The sequence below is a fragment of the Polypterus senegalus genome, chromosome 1 (assembly GCF_016835505.1).
Source record: "Polypterus senegalus isolate Bchr_013 chromosome 1, ASM1683550v1, whole genome shotgun sequence".
In the NCBI taxonomy this organism is placed as follows: domain Eukaryota; kingdom Metazoa; phylum Chordata; class Cladistia; order Polypteriformes; family Polypteridae; genus Polypterus; species Polypterus senegalus.
The window spans coordinates 86,367,228-86,386,757 of NC_053154.1; the positions used below are offsets into that span (position 1 = coordinate 86,367,228).

General features: G+C 37.9%; 1 protein-coding gene across 3 annotated transcripts in view; it reads right to left on the reverse strand.

Moving 5' to 3' along the window:
• Window positions 1-7,082, reverse strand: part of LOC120528595 (gonadotropin-releasing hormone II receptor-like) — a 39,178-nt gene extending 32,096 nt beyond the window's left edge. For 2 of the 3 annotated variants that reach the window (XM_039752788.1, XM_039752779.1), the window contains exons 1-2: window positions 6,418-6,659; window positions 3,151-3,303 (exon numbers count right to left, since the gene is read on the reverse strand). In XM_039752788.1, coding sequence (XP_039608722.1) covers window positions 3,151-3,156 — 6 coding nt within the window. In that variant the 5' untranslated portion in view covers window positions 3,157-3,303; window positions 6,418-6,659. Of the gene's footprint in view, window positions 1-3,150; window positions 3,304-6,417; window positions 6,660-6,820 lie in introns of those variants that run through there. The other variant, XM_039752781.1, reaches the window with a different exon arrangement.
• Window positions 7,083-19,530: the final 12,448 nt, after the last annotated feature.

Below are 19,530 nucleotides of genomic sequence, written 5' to 3' on the forward strand. Positions count from 1 at the left end.
GAGTCTGAAGAATGAAAACCTTAAACTCAATACCAAAGATTGCAAGTTAGATAGACCATTAGCTGAGTAACAATTACTGTACAATGTGAGCATGCAGTGATTATTGCTGCTACTGCTGCTGCTGCTTTACAATCTTTGCCTCACTGCTATGTGTGTAGAAGTGGCATGTTCTCCCCTTCTTTAGGTGGGGTTAAACGTCTCGACTCAGACACAACCAGGCTGAATAGGATGGACAAGCCTGGTGGGTTTAATAATCTGTTCTCATGACAGTTGTTCTAATAACACACCAACATACTTAGAAGACATGTAGAGTATGCCGATTGTCAAATCTAAATTCCATGTAGAGTTAAAATGACTGTAATGGTGTGTCTTTGTCACCATCATGCACAGTGCAATAGGCACCTCTCTCCTAAATCTGTTTCTAAGGTACTTTATGAAGTAAAGTGGATATACAAAACTTATTAATTAACATGCAGCATATCACGACTTTCTGTAGAAGAGAACTAGTTAATGGGACAATCGATTGAAAACTAACGGATATAATTTGTTAAAGCATAATCCCCATGAATTTTTAAAAATAGTATTAAATATTAGCTTCATGTGCAAAACATGTACCTGTAATTCTCATCAAACAATGGGCAACTATAAAACAAATTCTTTGTGATGAAATCACATTTGAAAGCCTTAAGCTAAAATAATAAAAATTATAAATGCACCACAAATTGTATACTGGGTTGGAAAGTGGATAGAAAATGGATGGGCAGATGCAATTTATTCCACAGCACAGGTGTGAAAAAGAATATTTTGGCTAAGTGGGTCTTAGTGATGATACATCTCTAGTATTATGTCATAAACAGGTTGTTTTCTACAGTTACTTAACTTTTTCATGCCAGTCAATCCACGTACAAATGGGGAGAATGTGCAAACTCCTTAAGGACCCTGACCAGGCTAGCAATCAGAGCTGAGCTCCAAGGGCGATGAGGTAGGAAGGCTATCTCCAGCACTGCCTCGGCCACATTAAAACATCAGTAATAAATAAACTTATTAAAACTACATGTATACTTTAAATGTTGGTTTGGTTCCTGTCTCCTTGCATGCTACACACCTGAGGAATGTCTCTTTACTTGTCACCAGAAGACTACGGCACACAAATGTGCAATGCCACTGGCGGTAAGCAGACAGCCCTTCTGTGAACTCTGGCACTTCTTTGTGTAATAACCCCATACCTTTGCATAACAACATTTAGAGCACTTTACATGTGTTTTTGTGAACAGTAAAGGAAGCGTCTTTCTTGTAAGAAAGATGATTTTGTAAGCATTTTTTGAAGTTTCTGCTGCCAGTGTCTGTCTTTAAAGCCGACTGAATGTCCTAAAATATAACTTTTTAAGTAGCTCACAGTACTGCTGGGATAAACTTAATGACCCTGAAATGGATTCATTGGATTGAAAATATTGTGTTGTGAAACCTATTGGAGATCTGATTATGTATAGAAAATAAGAATTTTTCCTAGGAGTGTAATCTCAAAGTCATGTTTGATATCACGCCTCTCTTTACAAAAAAAAAAAAATACCAAATTATCTTACAATTAAGGAGCCACATTTATTTATTACTTTTTGAACACTGGATCACGGGCATGTGAAACATCTTACTCAGCATAAACTGCAGTCTTTGCAGCTTGACGCTGTACACCTTATCCATAAGTCACATATGTTTGCCTGTGCAAACATCTTACTACTGGAGTCAAGCACAAATTCCTCTGCTCTCACAAGTTAGCCCTACTCAGACAAGCCTACTAGTTAAACGTGCAGCCTCTTCTTTTGGATTGAGGTTTTCAGATAATCTGCCGTGGGCTGGCGTCCTGCCCAGGGTTTGTTTTCTGCCTTGCGCCCTGTGGTGGCTGGGATTGGCTGCAGCAGACCCCCCCGTGACCCTGTAGTCAGTTGGATGATGGATGGATGGATTTTCAGATAATCCAAAAGCACCACATACTCACAGCTCCCTTCCCTCTTGCTTCAGTGTCTTAGTTACTGACTGCTTCCTTCAGGATAACAACTCTGATCGGCAGCCACTCCGGCCTTTGACAAAGGAGATGTGTAATCTTACAAACTAATCAGAAAGAGCAGTAAGGATTCAAAGAACCAATAATTAAAGTGAACAATAAATCAACTTTTTAATTAAATTGAACCCTCTGTTTAAAGTACAGTACACAAAATGAAACTAACTACACCTCACCGGTCATCTAGCCTAAAGAAACAACCCTGAGATTTTAGGCTTTTTTGACCAAGTATTCAGATCGAACAACATGTTGTAAACATGCTGCTTAAAATTATACCTGCAAAAAACAGAAACAGGTACACTTTTAAAGCTTGCCTGAAACTGAAAAGATTACTATCTGACATAAGCTATGGAAGAAAGGACGGTCACAGGCAGCCACACAATTGAAGCAGACAGCAAAACAGAAAGAACTGTCAATGGCTAAAGAACCTGAGTGCAGTTCAGACTTCAGGTCTAAAGTTAAGTGCTCTGTAAATGACTTTGTGATCAGGCTTATTGTGAAATGAACTCTATAAAAAGACACTGATGGACTGATCGATTGAGATGGAAGATTCAATCATTTTAACAACAAACAGTTTATTTTTAGATCATATACTGACTAGCACTATGGACAGAAGGCTGTTGAAATGTTGAGGCCTGCAGCTGATCCAGCTGTTAGACAGGATCTTGCATCATACCTTTGCTAGAAAAGTGGCACGTCGCAACAATTCAAAACAGTGACTGAAAAAAATATTCCCTAACAATTTGGAACAAGTATATGTTCATTTGAAGTTTATCCAAAAGCCTAGATGTTGATGTTATTGTGCCACTATGTTTTATTCTATCAAAACTGGGATGCCAGACACTGTGCAATGTAAATCACATGCAACTGTAAATAACATCACAAAATGACAGGGGCCAAGAAAATTCAAACAAAGTCCAAAAGTAACAAAATGTAATACCAGAAAAACCCAGAGATCATATCAAATGCTGAGTGAAACTACAGTCGTGGATTAATAGGTCAAAACCACACAAAAGGCATCCAAGGTTACACTCAAACATGTCAACTAAACACAGATTCAAAGTTTATCATAATGAGTACAGCGACAGCCTTACCTGCATGGCTGATTAACATGCAACACGTTTTCGCTCTCTGGCACCATGACCAGCATGTATCATTATTTCCACAAATCACAGCATTAATTAGAGTATGGGGGTGTACAGAGACGTCTAAAAATGAAGTCTGTGAAGGGATCCATCGGCATGCATCTGCAAAAGCAACAAAGAAAATGTTATTCTCACACCATCAGTGGTGAAGGCAATACGGAAGAGACATTGTGCCTCTAACATTTTTAATTTTGGCAGTGTGGTGATGACCTTTACCTTTTATCTTTGCTATTTAAAGACTGTTTAATTAATCACTGAGGTAAATATATGCCAGTTTGATGAGGAAGCAATCACTGTGAAGTCAGAAAGATTTCAGAAATCACTTGGACAACACAAACCGAGTGTCCGTACAAGATGGTGACTAGTGAAGGAGACTACTGAGAGATCTTTTTGAAGGAGTTACAAAATACAGTGGCCCAGATTGAAGAGATTGTGCATGAAACAACTGTTGTACAAGTGCTTCACTGGTCACAGATTATGTAAGAGTTGACAAAGGGAAAACAAAAAGGCACATTACATCTCAGCAGAAGGCACATGGGAGACTGTGAAGTCAGCTGGAAAAAAGTTCTACGGTCTGATGACACCAAAATTGCGCCTTTTGAAAATCAGGTTAAATGCCATGTTTGAACACTGCGCATTATCAAAAACACTACCCTCACAACTGAGCATAATGTTGGTAGCATCTTGCTATGAAGATGCTTCTCTGCAGCAGGTCCTGAAGAGGTCCGCGAGGTCAGGAGGTACAATACAAGGAAAACCTGCTGCAGTCTGCAAGAAATATGTGCCTTAAGAAGAGGATTTCTTTTTTTCCCAGCTAGACAATGACCCCAAGTCTGAAGCCAAACATATGCAGGAATGACATAAAAACAATCAAGGTAATTCTGTGGAGTAGACGAGTCAAAGTTCAGATCTCAATTCAATTGAGAATTTGTGGCTGGACTTAATAAAGGCTGTTCACTCACAATCTCCATGACACTGAACAGAGCCAAGCAGTTTTGGGAAAGAAAGTCTAGGAAATATTGCAGTGTTCAGATGTGTAAAGCTGATAAAGACAAGCCCACGAAGACAAGGCTATAATGGCTACCAAAGGTGCATCAACTAAATATGGACTTGAAGCAGGTGAAGAGTTATGCGTTCACTTATTTTGTTTTAAAATTGTTATTATTTTAAATCACTTTGCATAGATCTGTTTTAATTTGGCATTTAAGGCACTATTTCTGTTGGTCACTGTCAAAACAGTCAAATTAAATCCACTGTGAATCCATGATATGCAACAATAAAAGATGAAAACTTCCAAGGGGGTGAATACTTTTTATAGGCACTGTAAATTCATTCAGAGCAAATATCAAAAAGCAGTGTTGACTAAAAGCTAAAGTCATGAAGTGGATGTTTGAAACATGGCTTCAGAAGATCATTCGGGACAAATCAGCTGGAACAACTGAAAGAATCCCCTCCTTTTGTATGGCTTCTCAGCTTAATTTCTTATAAACCATTCCGCCAATTATTTGGTTGTTAGTGTATATAGCAGTTTTTCTTGTGATGAATCTTTAAACATGTTTTACCTTAACAGTACGAGAGCAATCTAACATAATGGAATATGAATGACAAAATTCAGGGCAGGGCTTTTGCTCAGACATGGTATCATTCAATTGTGAAAATTTCATTAACAAAGGTCCTCAGAATTAGGATTTGGTAACTTCAGTTGAACTTATTTACTATAAGCAGATGAAACCTTAAGACTCCTCTAATCATTGTCTATAACAAACATTTTGAATTTCACGTCTTTAACCTGTCTTTTATTTTTACTTTTATCATTGTTTTATTAGTAAAATGGATCACAGGCACCTGCTTAGTGAAAACTTTTATCCAAAGAGATCAACATAATCAAGTAACAGCAATCTGGGGACAGTTAGGGAACAAGCGTTACATGAGGAAGATAGAAAATTAATTTTGATAAGTGAAAAGCTCAAAACAAAATATAAGCTAGTTACAAATTCAAGATTTACAAAAACTAACAGCTGTCACTTATAAATTTATCAAACAAGAGAGTCTTGAAACTCTTCATGAACACATTGAGGAAGTCAGAGATTCGATTGGTGGTGGGCAGCTTGTTCCACAAGTCAGAGGTAACACATGAAGAGGCTGGACTGAGATTTGATTCTATGCAGATATGGTATTAGGTTCACAATAAACTAGCAAAAATGTTTTCATTTCTTTAAAGGTCCTTTTTTAACTTGCTTTATTTTAAAGTGTGATAAAGCTACAGGAAATGGTGCATCAATATTACTGCAGAATTTCTATTTCAAGGCATTCATTACTAAAGAAAGATTATGAAATATACAAAAAGACAGTGACTATTGGAAAAACATTTTCATGAAAGGTATGCTTTTATTGAAAATAAATCAAAATTAGGAATCACTGTATGATTGAATTTTCTTGGCTAACCAGGTTGTACTATATACAAGGTTTAAAAAGTGCTTAATATGTTACTGTTTTGGAATAATGGGGTAATTTAGCTGTTTACATACTCATAAGAGTAAGACACTGACAGCAAGGTGACAAAGAGTTGCAGTGTTTAGGAAATACACCATCTTGCTCACTGAAGTCACAAATATCTATTTGGAGAAATGTATGATTTCATGAGCGGTAGAATTTCCGTTTTATTTTACAACCAAATATTTGCTGGCTTCAGTACATTGCTGTAACACAACGGATGCTTGGCGACACTGATACAATCTACCTAGCAAAAAGTACTGGAGCAAATATTAGGTAACATGTATTTTTTGTCATATGCATGATAAATACAAAGATACAATTTGAAAATCTTGATCCTGTTAAACGTCTTATTTCAAATTTGTCAGCAATAAGAGTTAATTGTAATCTTTCAGCCTTATTAGGGGAAAAAGATAAACATGGACTTGAGCCATTGATAAAATCTGGATCGAGCTATAAATATACTCAGCTCTTTAATTAAACTCATCGTAACACTTCCATTGCTAAATGGTAATAAATAACCGAGTGTGTGAGCGAGGCCAGATATCGTACATAGTAAACCTTAAGTTTGCCAATTTGACCCATAACCTGAACAATTTAACTCAGTAACTGTTGTGTGTGTGTGCGCGCGCGCTCGTTCGCATATATATAATGTTTTAAATAATACAAACACACATTTGCGGTAGTATTGTGCTTAACTAAGATGTAACCAAGCTTACTTACATTACTTCGATTGCTTCAGCTCCACTATCGTTAAGGCAGCCTTCATGCATATCCTGCTTTCTGTATTTTTCAAATGTCCAATCAAACGAACTCCTAGAGGAGAAGCGTTTCGACCACCCCGTTCTATCCCGATAAGCTGTTTTGAACGCCAAGAAGCTGCGCGGAGGCGAACACCTGACACTAGCAGGACTGCAAAGGTCAGCTCTTCAAAGTCCAGTTCGTTGCAACGGGGTAGCGCGAGACTGTAAGTTATCGGCAATAGCGCTTCTTATGAACTCGATTGTCTCACCCGCAGTAGATTCTTATTGGTCCGTCATGCGGCAGACGTGCGTGCGGAGGGGGCGCCGTGCAGCTACTGAACTTTAGAAGTACTGTACTGTAAACCCCTTTTCGTTTATCTCACCTGACGGATGTTTCGAAGAGGTGGGCTCACTTCCTTTAATGTGTTCCTATTTGTAAAATCGGACGCGCATTTTTTCTCTGCATCAGCATCAGTATCTTGAAAGCAAATAAGCATTTTGATCAGGATGCGGACTGTGATCGCGAGCTGCTGCGGATCGAGGAGTGCTTGCTGCGGAAGTCGGGGATTCAGTCTAACAAATGATACTGCTGAAAAGGTGCGGTACGGAAGGATCGCGTAGATTGAGAGTGAAATTTGGGTTGTAGGCTGTTAGCGATGTTGATAAATTTTGTGCAGCCTTACAGTGATCCGCATACTATAGAGTACAGTACGTGAAATCATCGACAACAAAATGCAAGTGTCGTAATGCAGTACACCTAGAGTTCTAGATGTAACGTGCATTCCGGTCATGTCTGCAAAATGAGTAAACTATTATTCCTCAAACAAAAATGATAATTTTTTTTAACATTAATATCTTAAAGAAACGTTTAGTAATAAGTCGATTTTTCTTAGCTCAACGTAATGTGTATTATACCTAAAATGCTCTCTTTTAGGAACGTTTATAAAGTAAACAATATATTAGAGTGCCGAAAAGCGCTTTAAAACATCTTAAGTTAAACTCTTATGTAGATCCAATCGAAAATAGTAAGATGCCGAAGAACTGAAATGTTAGGCAGCTTAGCTGTAAGCTCTGTCACATGCATGTTTAATTAAAAATTAAAATAAGCATCTACCCCTGCGCAAAAGGCTAGTGGTCAGTGCTGAAACGTTTGTTATCTGTGTGCATGGGATGTGTTAACTCATGTCTGCATGGCTTTTCCACTTTACTGCCATATTCTGCGCACAGTTTAGGGTGATTGGCAACTCTGAATTAACCTGGTATGGGAACAAGTGTCTTGTGATGGACTAGTGTTCCATCCAGCCTTGGTTCTGATGTGACTCTCCGTGCTACTGGGAATATTAGATAAATAGGATTTTAGAGAACAATTACCCAGTCAAAGCACAAATAAACAAAAGTAGAAATCTAAATTATGGAAATAAGACATCCTTTATTCTGTCTTTAAGTGCACTTTTGTATGCAAAGGCATTATATTGTGATTATAAGAGCAAGCTTGCATCAGTACATGCCTGCCCTGCGGGTAGAAATAAGAAAAAGGGAAAAATTAGACTATTAGCATTTGTGCTGACAGGCCTACATTAGATATACCTTAGCATGGTGCCTTACATGCAGAATTCCCTTCTCATTCTAGTTTTGTCAATCCCAGCACAGAACTTTGAGACGCTGCCTTCACATATGCCAAAATTTCCATGCATCCATCCATTTTCCAACCCGCTGAATCCGAACACACACAAACACACCAAGCACACACTAGGGCCAATCTAGAATCCACCTAACCTGCATGTCTTTGGACTGTGGGAGGAAACCAGAGCACCCGGAGGAAACCCACGCAGACACAGAGAGAACATGCAAACTCCACGCAGGGAGGACCCAGTAAGCAAACCCGGGTCTCCTAACTACGAGGCAGGAGCGCTACCACTGCGCCACCCTGCCAGATAATTAACCCTTTGAAAATAATTTTGTTTCTGTGATACTGAAACACAGCATATTACAGTATTACCACAAAATGTTGCTGTAGAAAATTAAATTAAAATAAAGAAGTGCTAAACTACCATATATAAGTAGCAAGTAGGTAGTAGTGCTAGTGGAACTGTCATGTATAGAGCACAGTTAAATACTTGATTTAAAGTCTGACTAACATTTAAAAAGTTGCCACCCTTCAGCACTATGATAAACAAGAACATATTAAACTGCAGAACTTTCTTTTTAATGAAAACAAATTGGCTTACCTGTTGTACTTCTTTTCACTGTCTCCATAGCAACTGTTCAATTATGCTCCCAAATCTAGAGGTTAACATTAAGTTTTTTTTCAGTCTGGTCTTCTGATGTCTCCTGCCGCTGTATGTCAAAAGGCACAGGCTTCAGCAGGACTTGCATGAAATATGAGTGGAGGGGAGTGAGTTTTTAATAATTCTGGGACTAGTAATGATTGTTATAAAGAGCAGGGAGGCTGATAGTGATCCTTTACTAGCCCTTAACCTGCTAATTATGTGAAGAAACCAAGCAAAATGAAGGTAGGGTCATTGTCTGAAAAGCAGATACTAATTGGAGTGTATTAATTTGCAATTAGCTTTCAGAATCAAGAGTATACAGCACTGTTATGGTGTAGACTTGACATCCTTTATTAGTACAAATGTTCATGACCCAATATAGAGACATCTTTTTCTGCCTCACCTCTTTCACACTCCACCTTCCTACAGCAGGCTCTGCCACTCCTGGTACCGACGCTGATGCGGACAGCTACTAATGCATCCTTACCACCCTGAAGCAAACGCGGGGTTGCAAGATGTGGGAGCCTATTGCAGCAGGGTGTAAGGTGGGAAACAATTGAAAAAGGAGTGCCAGAACATGATATGACAGACGCTCCTGCCAAGCCACACTCAATTTGCAGTTGCCAATAGGCATAGCGCATACTTCATTGAGAATCCAGAAGGAAGGAGCTTTAGAAAACTCAAATAGACATTAAGAATAAATGCCAACTCAATCTCTGAAGAAGCAGCAAGTATTTCTTCAGAAAACAATTGGCATTCTAAAGGTAAATAGGTTCACGTATTTGAAAACTGAACAACAAATGTATTTAAGATGCTGTCAGAATGGGCTGTTAGGATAACGACCCTGTCTCGTCCACATTATTTTTTCTGATAAACATCAAATATATACTGTCACACACGTGCGCATGGGAGGCAGCTAAAGGGCTTGAGTGAGGGCAGTTCCAAATCATACCGGGATGTGGCAGAGTGCACTGACTCTGACTCTTTTTCTCTCTTACCTGCAGAGCATTCACGGGAGATTCCACCTGGACCTCTTGACATCACTTCTGGGACTGAGCCTATAGAAGACCTTGCTGGCTCCGGCCCCTGTGATGTCACTTCCAGGACTGAACCTATGGCTGAAGACCTTCCTGAGCCTGACCCCTTTGATCTCACTTCCTGTCTTCCCCTTTAAAAGCCTTCACCTTTTCCATATTCCCTCAGTTCTGTTTTGGACTCGGTTTTGTGCACAGCAGTGCTATCATTTAAGACTACAATTTGCAGGCAGGAAACCAAATATACGGGTGGCTGCCCCAAACCTTTCTATTACTCTGAGTCGAGTTTGTGACTAAACTTATAACCTATAATGTTCAAAAGAGCCTACATCATTAATATACATTTCCTCAATCAGTTCATCAATACATTTATGTTTATTTGTGGACCAAAATAAGTTATATTGTACTATAGAAACATGTCACAAACTTACATTTATAAACTGTATAAGAGCATGGTTCTTATCCAAGGAAAAAAACAATATGCTGGATGAAATGCTTGCTGTTTTCCACATAAAATCAAATATTTAGCAAATTACTTGAAAAGAAAACAATGCAATTGCTAATGTTACTCATAGTATATATTCTTCCTTAATCCAAGCTTAATAATTTTCATTTAAGCTTCCCATTTTCAATTAACTTTTCTTGCACCATTGATTTTCAATACTCTGTTACTTACAGTAAAGTAAAAGTTATATGCAATGACATTTATACAAAACAAAAAGCTGTCAGTGTCACTTACTGTTTAGAGTGGTCCACTGTTCTGGTAGGATCGCGGACACTCCCTCTTATTGTAATATTGAGCCTCTGTGCATCTCCATTTAACAGCCTAACTACTCAAAATAATAGATAGACAGCCACAATGAGTGTAGATTTTTGATCCAACCCATACTTGACATCAACTGGACTCCTACAGTATGTTAATTAAATATGCCATTATTGGTGAGATTCAACCTTTATTGTGTCAGTCCAGCAATACACAACAGTGTTAATTTACTATTTTAAGGAATTTAATAAGCATGTCAGGCTATACTGGTCACTCTCTTTAGACTTTTAAAAGAATATGATAGGAAAATGTTATTTTTATAATTAGTTACTTGCTAATGACCGCAGAAGCAGACATGACAGTAAAGTAACTGCTTCTGTCATTTGCTTCTGTGTTTAATGACACAATTGGAAAAAATACTACTACTAGTTGCAATTAAACAACGTATTTAGTTAAATGGCCTTTTCCTAATCTCATTTTGCAATTTTGCAGTCAGGATAACAATTCAATGTGAAATTTGTATTAGAGACTTAATCAGGCAGGACTCTTGTTCATCTTTGTGTCCTAATTACATTTTTTTTTACAGACTGAACTGTAAACTGTTTAGAAATAATGACAAATTAATAAGAGAGGACACAAAGACTAAATGCTAAAGACCAGCAGGTAACATGATCATATATGAAACAGTATAGGCAATTACTAAAATAAGAATGGCATTTCAAAATAAATCACACAATATCCAGATCTGGTAAATAACTTTTTTTATGTATTGCAACAATAGGTAAATATCATTGAGCTATTTTGGTATAATGCAGGAAATATAATTAAGATGGGAATACCAATTCATAGCAGGCCTTAACAAAAACCTGCACCCTTTGTGGTATTCCCTGGATTAAGCAGAGTGGCAAGAACAGACATTCCATCTTAAGAAACAACAAGGTTGTAGCCCCATGAGGCAGTGCTTCCTTTATGATGTCAATCATATCCTTATTTAAAACAAAACATGTTAAAATTTACTATACCATGGGAAACTGCTTGAGGAGTGCCTGAACCGTTTTATTTTGATAATTCACCCTTATTTATAAAGGTTGACTTTTTAAGTTTTAATAACATGTCCACACTCCAGCCACCATAAAAACTCGCACTGTTCCACTACATCTGAACTAGTGTGATGCTGAGGTATCACCCGTGGCATGGCTGCACTCGGGGGCTAATCTGGATGCTCAGTTGGTTTGTTGTGTGGTGGGGGCGGCAATGCACTGTATCTCACTTTACAGTTCCTTTAATTAAGCTTGTGAGAAGGTAAAGCTCACTCCAACAACAAAAAGATGCATGTAAATGGAATTAAATGCAAAGCAACACAGTCCTTATCAACAAGTGGAATCCTTGCTAAAGAACCAGGTAAGTATATGCCCTAATATTTTTTTAGATCTTCCACTATAAACTCATATATCTGCCCATTCAATTACCAGCACTTCTTTTATAATGCACAACTGCAGGGGAAACTGTAAAGTAAACGATATTAGTATGCCTGACTAATAGATTTCTTTTAATTTTACTGTACTTTGTATTTAGTGAAATACTTTAGTAAATTTAGTACAATATTTTGTTCTTTGTAATTCAGAAGCAAAAATAGTGAGAAAATGGAATGTTCACAACTTATGTGAAAAGAAAAACATCCATTCAAGTAGATAACACAGCAAAAGGTGCACTCTTACATTGAATACACACACAGTATATATGTGCAATATATGTATATTTCTTAGCAAAGGAAATCTTGTGAACATGCAACCATGACAGAAGCATCTTTATCAAATTCCTTAAAATGTAATGTTATGTGCATTTGGCAGATTATTTAAAAACTTCATTAAAAGAGGGATTAAGCAAACTGGATTATTTGGAGTTAAGGTGTTTGTTTAGTCCCAAGAAGGCTGATGCCAGAATGGATGAAAATAGGGCAGCATTAGGATTAAAGGTTGAAACTGGTGCAAATGGTGCAGGTGGAAACTGATAGATTTTAAATGTGTTTTGTCTCAATCAAATACACTTGCAGTTATTTTTTTTTTTTTTATGTGGTCTTTTCACTTTTTAAACATTTCTAAATCTATTTGAGGTCATGCATTTTTATCTAAGTCCACTGTGTTTTAAATTTCTACTGTACATGTATCTAAGGAGAAAGCGCAACATAGTAAATACAACCTATCATTAGGCAACAAAATTCATGGATTTGAAATTAGTTAAACAATTATGTAGCTACGTATGTTCATCAGCTTGTTCCTTTTAAAAGCTCCAGTGCCATAATATGTGACACATGTATTGTGTAATGTTTTGTCAGTACGCACTTGTATTTGTTTCAGTGACATATTTACAATCAATTCTCTTCAGTCATATAAAATGAAGCATATGCAAGTTTACTTTAAAGTAGTAATTCCTTTTAGAAGGAATAATTAATTAAAAAAAAATCACTGTCACAGTCTTACTTTAATAAAAATCACTATCAGGAGGGCATACGTGGTAATTGGATACAACTTAATACAAGATACTATTTTTGTAAAACTTGACTTATTTGTATGGAATGTTATTTGATTTTAATAAAATCAACACAATCTAAAATTGTAAAATAAAACAATAATTTGGTCAACTCTTACTTTACAAACAGAGGAATTGAGTGAAACACATCAATGACCTCACAATCTTTTACTGTTACAACATCTATGATATCCTGAACCATGCAGGCAAAAACATCTTGAATTCTGTTAAATGCATGTAGTGAGAACTGGTAAAATTAAAAAATTCTAAAATATACTGCAGGGACAAATCCACTTTGCAAGACCATCATTCCTTAAGAACTGTCCCAACATTCCATTCAACACTGAAAAGGTGTATTAAGGTACTAAAAGATCCTGGGCCATGCCAATTTGGAACTTCCCAATTACCACAGTAATCTTAAACCACAGAAATGGAACCAACGTCACCAAATTCTTCTAGCATGATAGTATGTCCGTTAGGTTGAGGATCTCCTCAAAGATTTTCTTCTACAGTACACACCCACTTTAAGGTCAGTTCTCGGAATAGATGGCACCGCTCCATATAACATTTTTAGTCATGGAGAGGCTTACAAGAATCTCCTACAATCTACCCTCCACCTCATTGACACAGCTGCTCATCACATGGCTCACTAGTCCCTCCAATGGAATTGAAAGAGTCCACTGCAGACATGGTACCAAATAACTACATTCATTAACTTAAAAGTGGCTTCCCTTGAAGACCAGATTTTAATTCTGCTGGTAATGATCAATGAGTCCTATTGATGCTTTCATTAAAGCTAACAATCTCTTTTTGCTACTGCTGTCTCCAATAACAAGACTCATATCCATCCATCCATCCATTTTCTAACCCGCTGAATCCGAATACAGGGTCACGGGGGTCTGCTGGAGCCAATCCCAGCCAACACAGGGCACAAGGCAGGAACCAATCCTGGGCAGGGTGCCAACCCACCGCAGGACACACATAAACACACCCACACACCAAGCACACACTAGGGCCAATTTAGAATCGCCAATCCACCTAACCTGCATGTCTTTGGATTGTGGGGAAACCAGCGCGACACGGGAGAACATGCAAACTCCACGCAGGGAGGACCCGGGAAGCGAACCCGGGTCTCCTAACTGCGAGGCAGCAGCGCCAAAGATGTTCTTCTTGAGAAGACCTTAGAACTTCAACAAAACAGACACACTTCTAGTAAATCCCCAGTATCAGTCTGGGTCTTCCAGTTCTATTCATATGAGTGGCTTTGCCACTCTGTAGTAAACTGTTGACACTGCAGCACCTTTTAAATATTCAAAATAAATGACCACGGATGACATAAAAATGTCAATCACTTAAGTGTAAAGCCTTTCATACCTTGATCACCACGGAGTATGGACAATCTATCCAATATGGACAATGCATGACTAGATTGGAAATCCAGTAGCAATTTACCACTTCCACTCAGATCAGAAAAGCATTTTCTATGCTTAATTGTCCTCCTCTTCATGATCACTGATGTCTCCCAGTAGGAAGCTTTAAGGGAACATACTTTTTGTGGCTTAAGGGTCATAATAATTGCTATACACGCTTAATTTAAAAATTCCATCAATTTAGCATTGAACCTTGGGTATGGTGTAGCTGTTGGCATCCCACCCATGCCCAGGGTGCCTCACATGGGTAGTACAGAAACAGACCACTGATGTACTGAACAAAACAACATAATTTGGGTAATCTGCTTGTGGATTGCTACTGCACCAAATACATTCAAAGATGTCACTTGTCAGCAGCCTGTACAACTGATACTTCAAATGCCCCATATCAAGAGAATCTGTAAATCAGAATATTCAAACATTTGACAGCATATGTGCTCGAAGATGTACCAAAAAAAGCTGACCTGAACTACATGCATGACAGACATTATAGTATGTAAGAAGACCTGGGAGCCAAGGATGTAAAATAACATTCAGTGTTTTAAACATGACAGTATTTCCTGTTATTCTTATCATATACATCATCTATCTATCTATCTATCTATCTATCTAAACAAGATTTAATGTTCATGCATTGCAATTAACAGTGAATTCTGCATCATTCTGCAAAGCTGCCTCTTTCGTTCCTACTGTGTCCACCGTTTACTTACAGTGCATCACTTTTTCCACATTTTGTTATGTTACAGCCTTATTCCAAAATGGATTAAATTAATTTTTTTCCTCAGAATTCTACACACAACACCCCATAATGACAACATGAAAAAGTTTACTTGAGGTTTTTGCAAATTTATTAAAAATAAAAAAACTGAGAAATCACGTGTACATAAGTATTCACAGCCTTTGCCTTGAAGCTCAAAATTGAGCTCAGGTGCATCCTGTTTCCTGTGATCATCCTTGAGATGTTTCTGCAGCTTATTTGGAGTCCACCTGTGGTAAATTCAGTTGATTGGACACGATTTGGAAAGGCACACACCTGTCTATATAAGGTCCCACAGTTGACAGTTCATGTCAGAGCACAAACCAAGCATGAAGTCAAAGGAATTGTCTGTGGACCTCCGAGACAGGACTGTCTCAAGGCACAAATCTGGGGTTACAGGTTACAGAAAAATTTCTGCTGCTTTGAAGGTCCCAATAAGCACAGTGGCCTCCATCATCCGTAAGTGGAAGAAGTTCAAAACCACCAGGACTCTTCCTAGAGCAGGCTGGCCATCTAAACTGAGCGATCGGGGGAGAAGGGCCTTAGCCAGGGAGGTGACCAAGAACCCGATGGCCACACTGTCAGAGCTCCAGAGGTCCACTGTGGAGAGAGAAGAACCTTCCAGAAGGACAACCATCTTTGCAGCAATCCACCAATCAGGCCTGTATGGTAGAGTGGCCAGACGGAAGCCACTCCTTAGTAAAAGGCACATGGCAGCCCGCCTGGAGTTTGCCAAAAGGCACCTGAAAGACTCCCAGACCATGGTCTGATGAGACAAAGATTGAACTGTTTGGTGTGAATGCCAGGCGTCACGTTTGGAGGAAACCAGGCACTGCTCATCACCAGGCCACTACCATCCCTACAGTGAAGCATGGTGGTGGCAGCATCATGCTGTGGGGATGTTTTTCAGTGGCAGGAACTGGGAGACTAGTCAGGATAAAGGGAAAGATGACTGCAGCAATGTACAGAGACATCCTGGATAAAAACCTGCTCCAGAGCGCTCTTGACCTCAGACTGGGGCAACGGTTCATCTTTCAGCAGGACAATGACCCCTAAGCACACAGCCAAGATATCAAAGGAGTGGATTCATGACAACTCTGTGAATGTCCTTGAGTGGCCCAGCCAGAGCCCAAATTTCTGGAGAGATCTTAAAATGGCTGCGCACCAACGCTTCCCATCCAACCTGATGGAGCTTGAGAGGTGCTGCAAAGAGGAATGGTGAGAACTGGCCAAGGATAGGTGTGCCAAGCTTGTGGCATCATATTCAAAAGACTTGAGGCTGTAATTGCTGCCAAAGGTGCATCGACAAAGTATTGAGCAAAGGCTGTGAATACTTATGTACCGCGTGATTTCTCAGTTTTTTTATTTTTAATAAATTTGCAAAAACCTCAAGTAAACTTTTTTCATGTTGTCATTATGGAGGGTTGTGTGTAGAAATCTGAGGAAAAAAATGAATTTAATCCATTTTGGAATAAGGCTGTAACATAATTTGGAAAAAGTGATGCTCTGTGAATACTTTCCGGATGCACTGTAAATATGGACAAATGTATACAAATAAAATACATTTTATAAGCTACAGTGGCAGCACTTATTCATAGTTGGAGGAGGTTGGGAGCATGAACTGATACAGCGCGTTGCAGCACCCACCACATGATGAACCACCTCAGGATTCCAAATTACGACCTGAGCACAGCCATGCAACAGCCAACACCTCTGAACCACAATAGTTCAAATGGAGTGGAACAGTGAAAGTTTCCTATGACCAACCCCCTCAACCCAGTTTTCCCTGCAAGTTGGAGGACCTGCTTGCAGGGCTGGATGCAGGTTAACATCATACCCAAGACAGAGCCATTGCAGGTTAAGGGCCTTCCTATGGGATTCAAACCAGCAACCTTCTGATTGCCGGTACATATCCCCAACCTCAGAGCCACAACTCCACCGATTCTTAATAGGCAACGCCAAAAACACTATTGTGGCTGATACATGTAAATCACTATTACATAAGGCTTGATATTAAACCACAAACACAAATTTTTCTTTGCCTTGACTGTAACTTCCATTTACTGCTCTATTAACATAAGAATGCTTGCATTTCCATGGTCTTTACAGTAACTGTCTACATCTACAATTTCACATTTTGCTCACAATACTGTATGTTAATATAATTAAACACATACAGTAGAGAATAAGCAAGTATTTTGGTAGCATTTTCCAAAGCTCATTAATTACCCTAATATTTCACTTTGTATCGCCAGCAATGCAGCAGCTTTCATGTGTGGAGCCACTGCATTTCTTTTTTGAATTTCTCATTTATCTGTGTTAAGCAACCCACTAATCAAAACACATCCCAATTACTGCTACTCTGAGCATGTTAGTGTTTCTGAAAAAAATCTGTAAGGCAAACTAAAATCACCAAGTATTAGAACTTGCATCAATCTTCCAAGATAAAGAAGCATTCGTTCAATTTGTAAGGAAACTGCTGGTGTCTCCTGAAAAGAATTTCTTAACAAACACTATAATTTGCTTTCAATGTTGTAAATATAGCATTTTAAGCTTAGGAAGTTGACTCTTACCATTTCGTCCATTTTACTAATGCAAAAATTCTCCAGCAACCGCATGTAAAAATGCAAGCTAGTTTAAATTGAACCAGGCATATTTTATGCATCTGTCAGCTCTCATACATATGATATACTGTAGGTGAACCTGAGCCAGATGACCAAAAGAAGACACTTTCACAGATGCAACTAGGAAGGAGCGAACCCATTTTGGAGACAGTCATTTTGTAAAGGAAAAAAATACCATCTGGATATGGACTAGACTGAATGTTGTCCAATTACATACATTACAAGTGTTTTAATGATGGTATAAAAGGTTTCTCTTGTTCATCTTGCCAAACCTTTTGGCTTTAATTAAACTACTGATAGCATGTGAAGTGAAAACCTATTGAAAATACACTGTCTACAATTGCAGACCATTAAGTAACTCTGATACTGAAAATAAAAAGGTATGAAACATACATTCATTAAACATTTGCATCTTTTTGTTTATGTGCATTCCTATAACTTAGAATGTAAAAATACCACCCTTTCATAAAACAGTGTAAATATGAACACGTACCTAGACAAGTACGAGGAAAAAAAGGTGACTGAGAGTAACAGGTTCATGACAAGCCAATTAAACTGCTACAATTTCAAGTGATTTGTCTATTTTGTTTCTCTATACAGTTTCTTCAACAGCTTTAAAACATGGAATAGTCTACAATTCCTGAACTAAAAGCTCCATATGTCTCATGTAAAAACATCAGGAAGGGCACTAGTTTGAAAAAGGAAGGGACTGTAAGAATACATTTCAAAGCTTCAGTGATTTCGTTCACAGCAGTAAAACCTAGAAAACCATTAAATTATGTATTAGCACTTGTGTAGATATCTTCGACTAATCCAAACTCTGGGCATTCATGACACTAGGATTCATATTTCCTCCTTTGTCTTCTTCAATGTTCTTCCAGGTTTTTTTTTTTCTTTCTAGCTGAGGTCAGTCCTTAAGATGTGTGATCTTCCATTAATGTCTCCTCTATCCTTACAATGTTTTTTTTGCTCCTTTCCCAACTCTTACAAAGCCTTTTACCATACTTTACCCTGCTTTGTATTAAGCAGCTTTAAAGTCCTTACCTACACAGTCATTACGGCAGTGCACTGTCTTACCAAGATGCTAATAAACAACATATGCAGTTCAAATTTGTACATTGTCTATATCTCATGACCAGTAATTTGTTTATTATGAGACAGGTTACTGACCCATACTGCCTTTACAATTCTTTAGATGCTCCTGGTACATTCTTACACATATTTTGGAACTGCCCCTTCTCTTCTGGCTTCTAATACTTTTCATGTTCATCCAAATTAATATTCACTCAGCATATGTATTCCTCTTCCCAGACTTGCCTTTATGTTCATTCAGTTCTACATAAAGTAATGCTACCCTCTCAATGGAATATATGTGTGTGTATATATATATATACACACACACACATATATATATATATATATGTATATATATATATATATATATACACACACACACACACATATATATATATATATATACACACACACACACACATATATATATATATATATATATACACACACATATATATAATACATATATATACACACACACATATATATATATATATATACACACACACACATATACATATATATATATATATATATATATAAACATATATATATACACACACACACACACACATATATATATATATATATATATACACACACACACACACA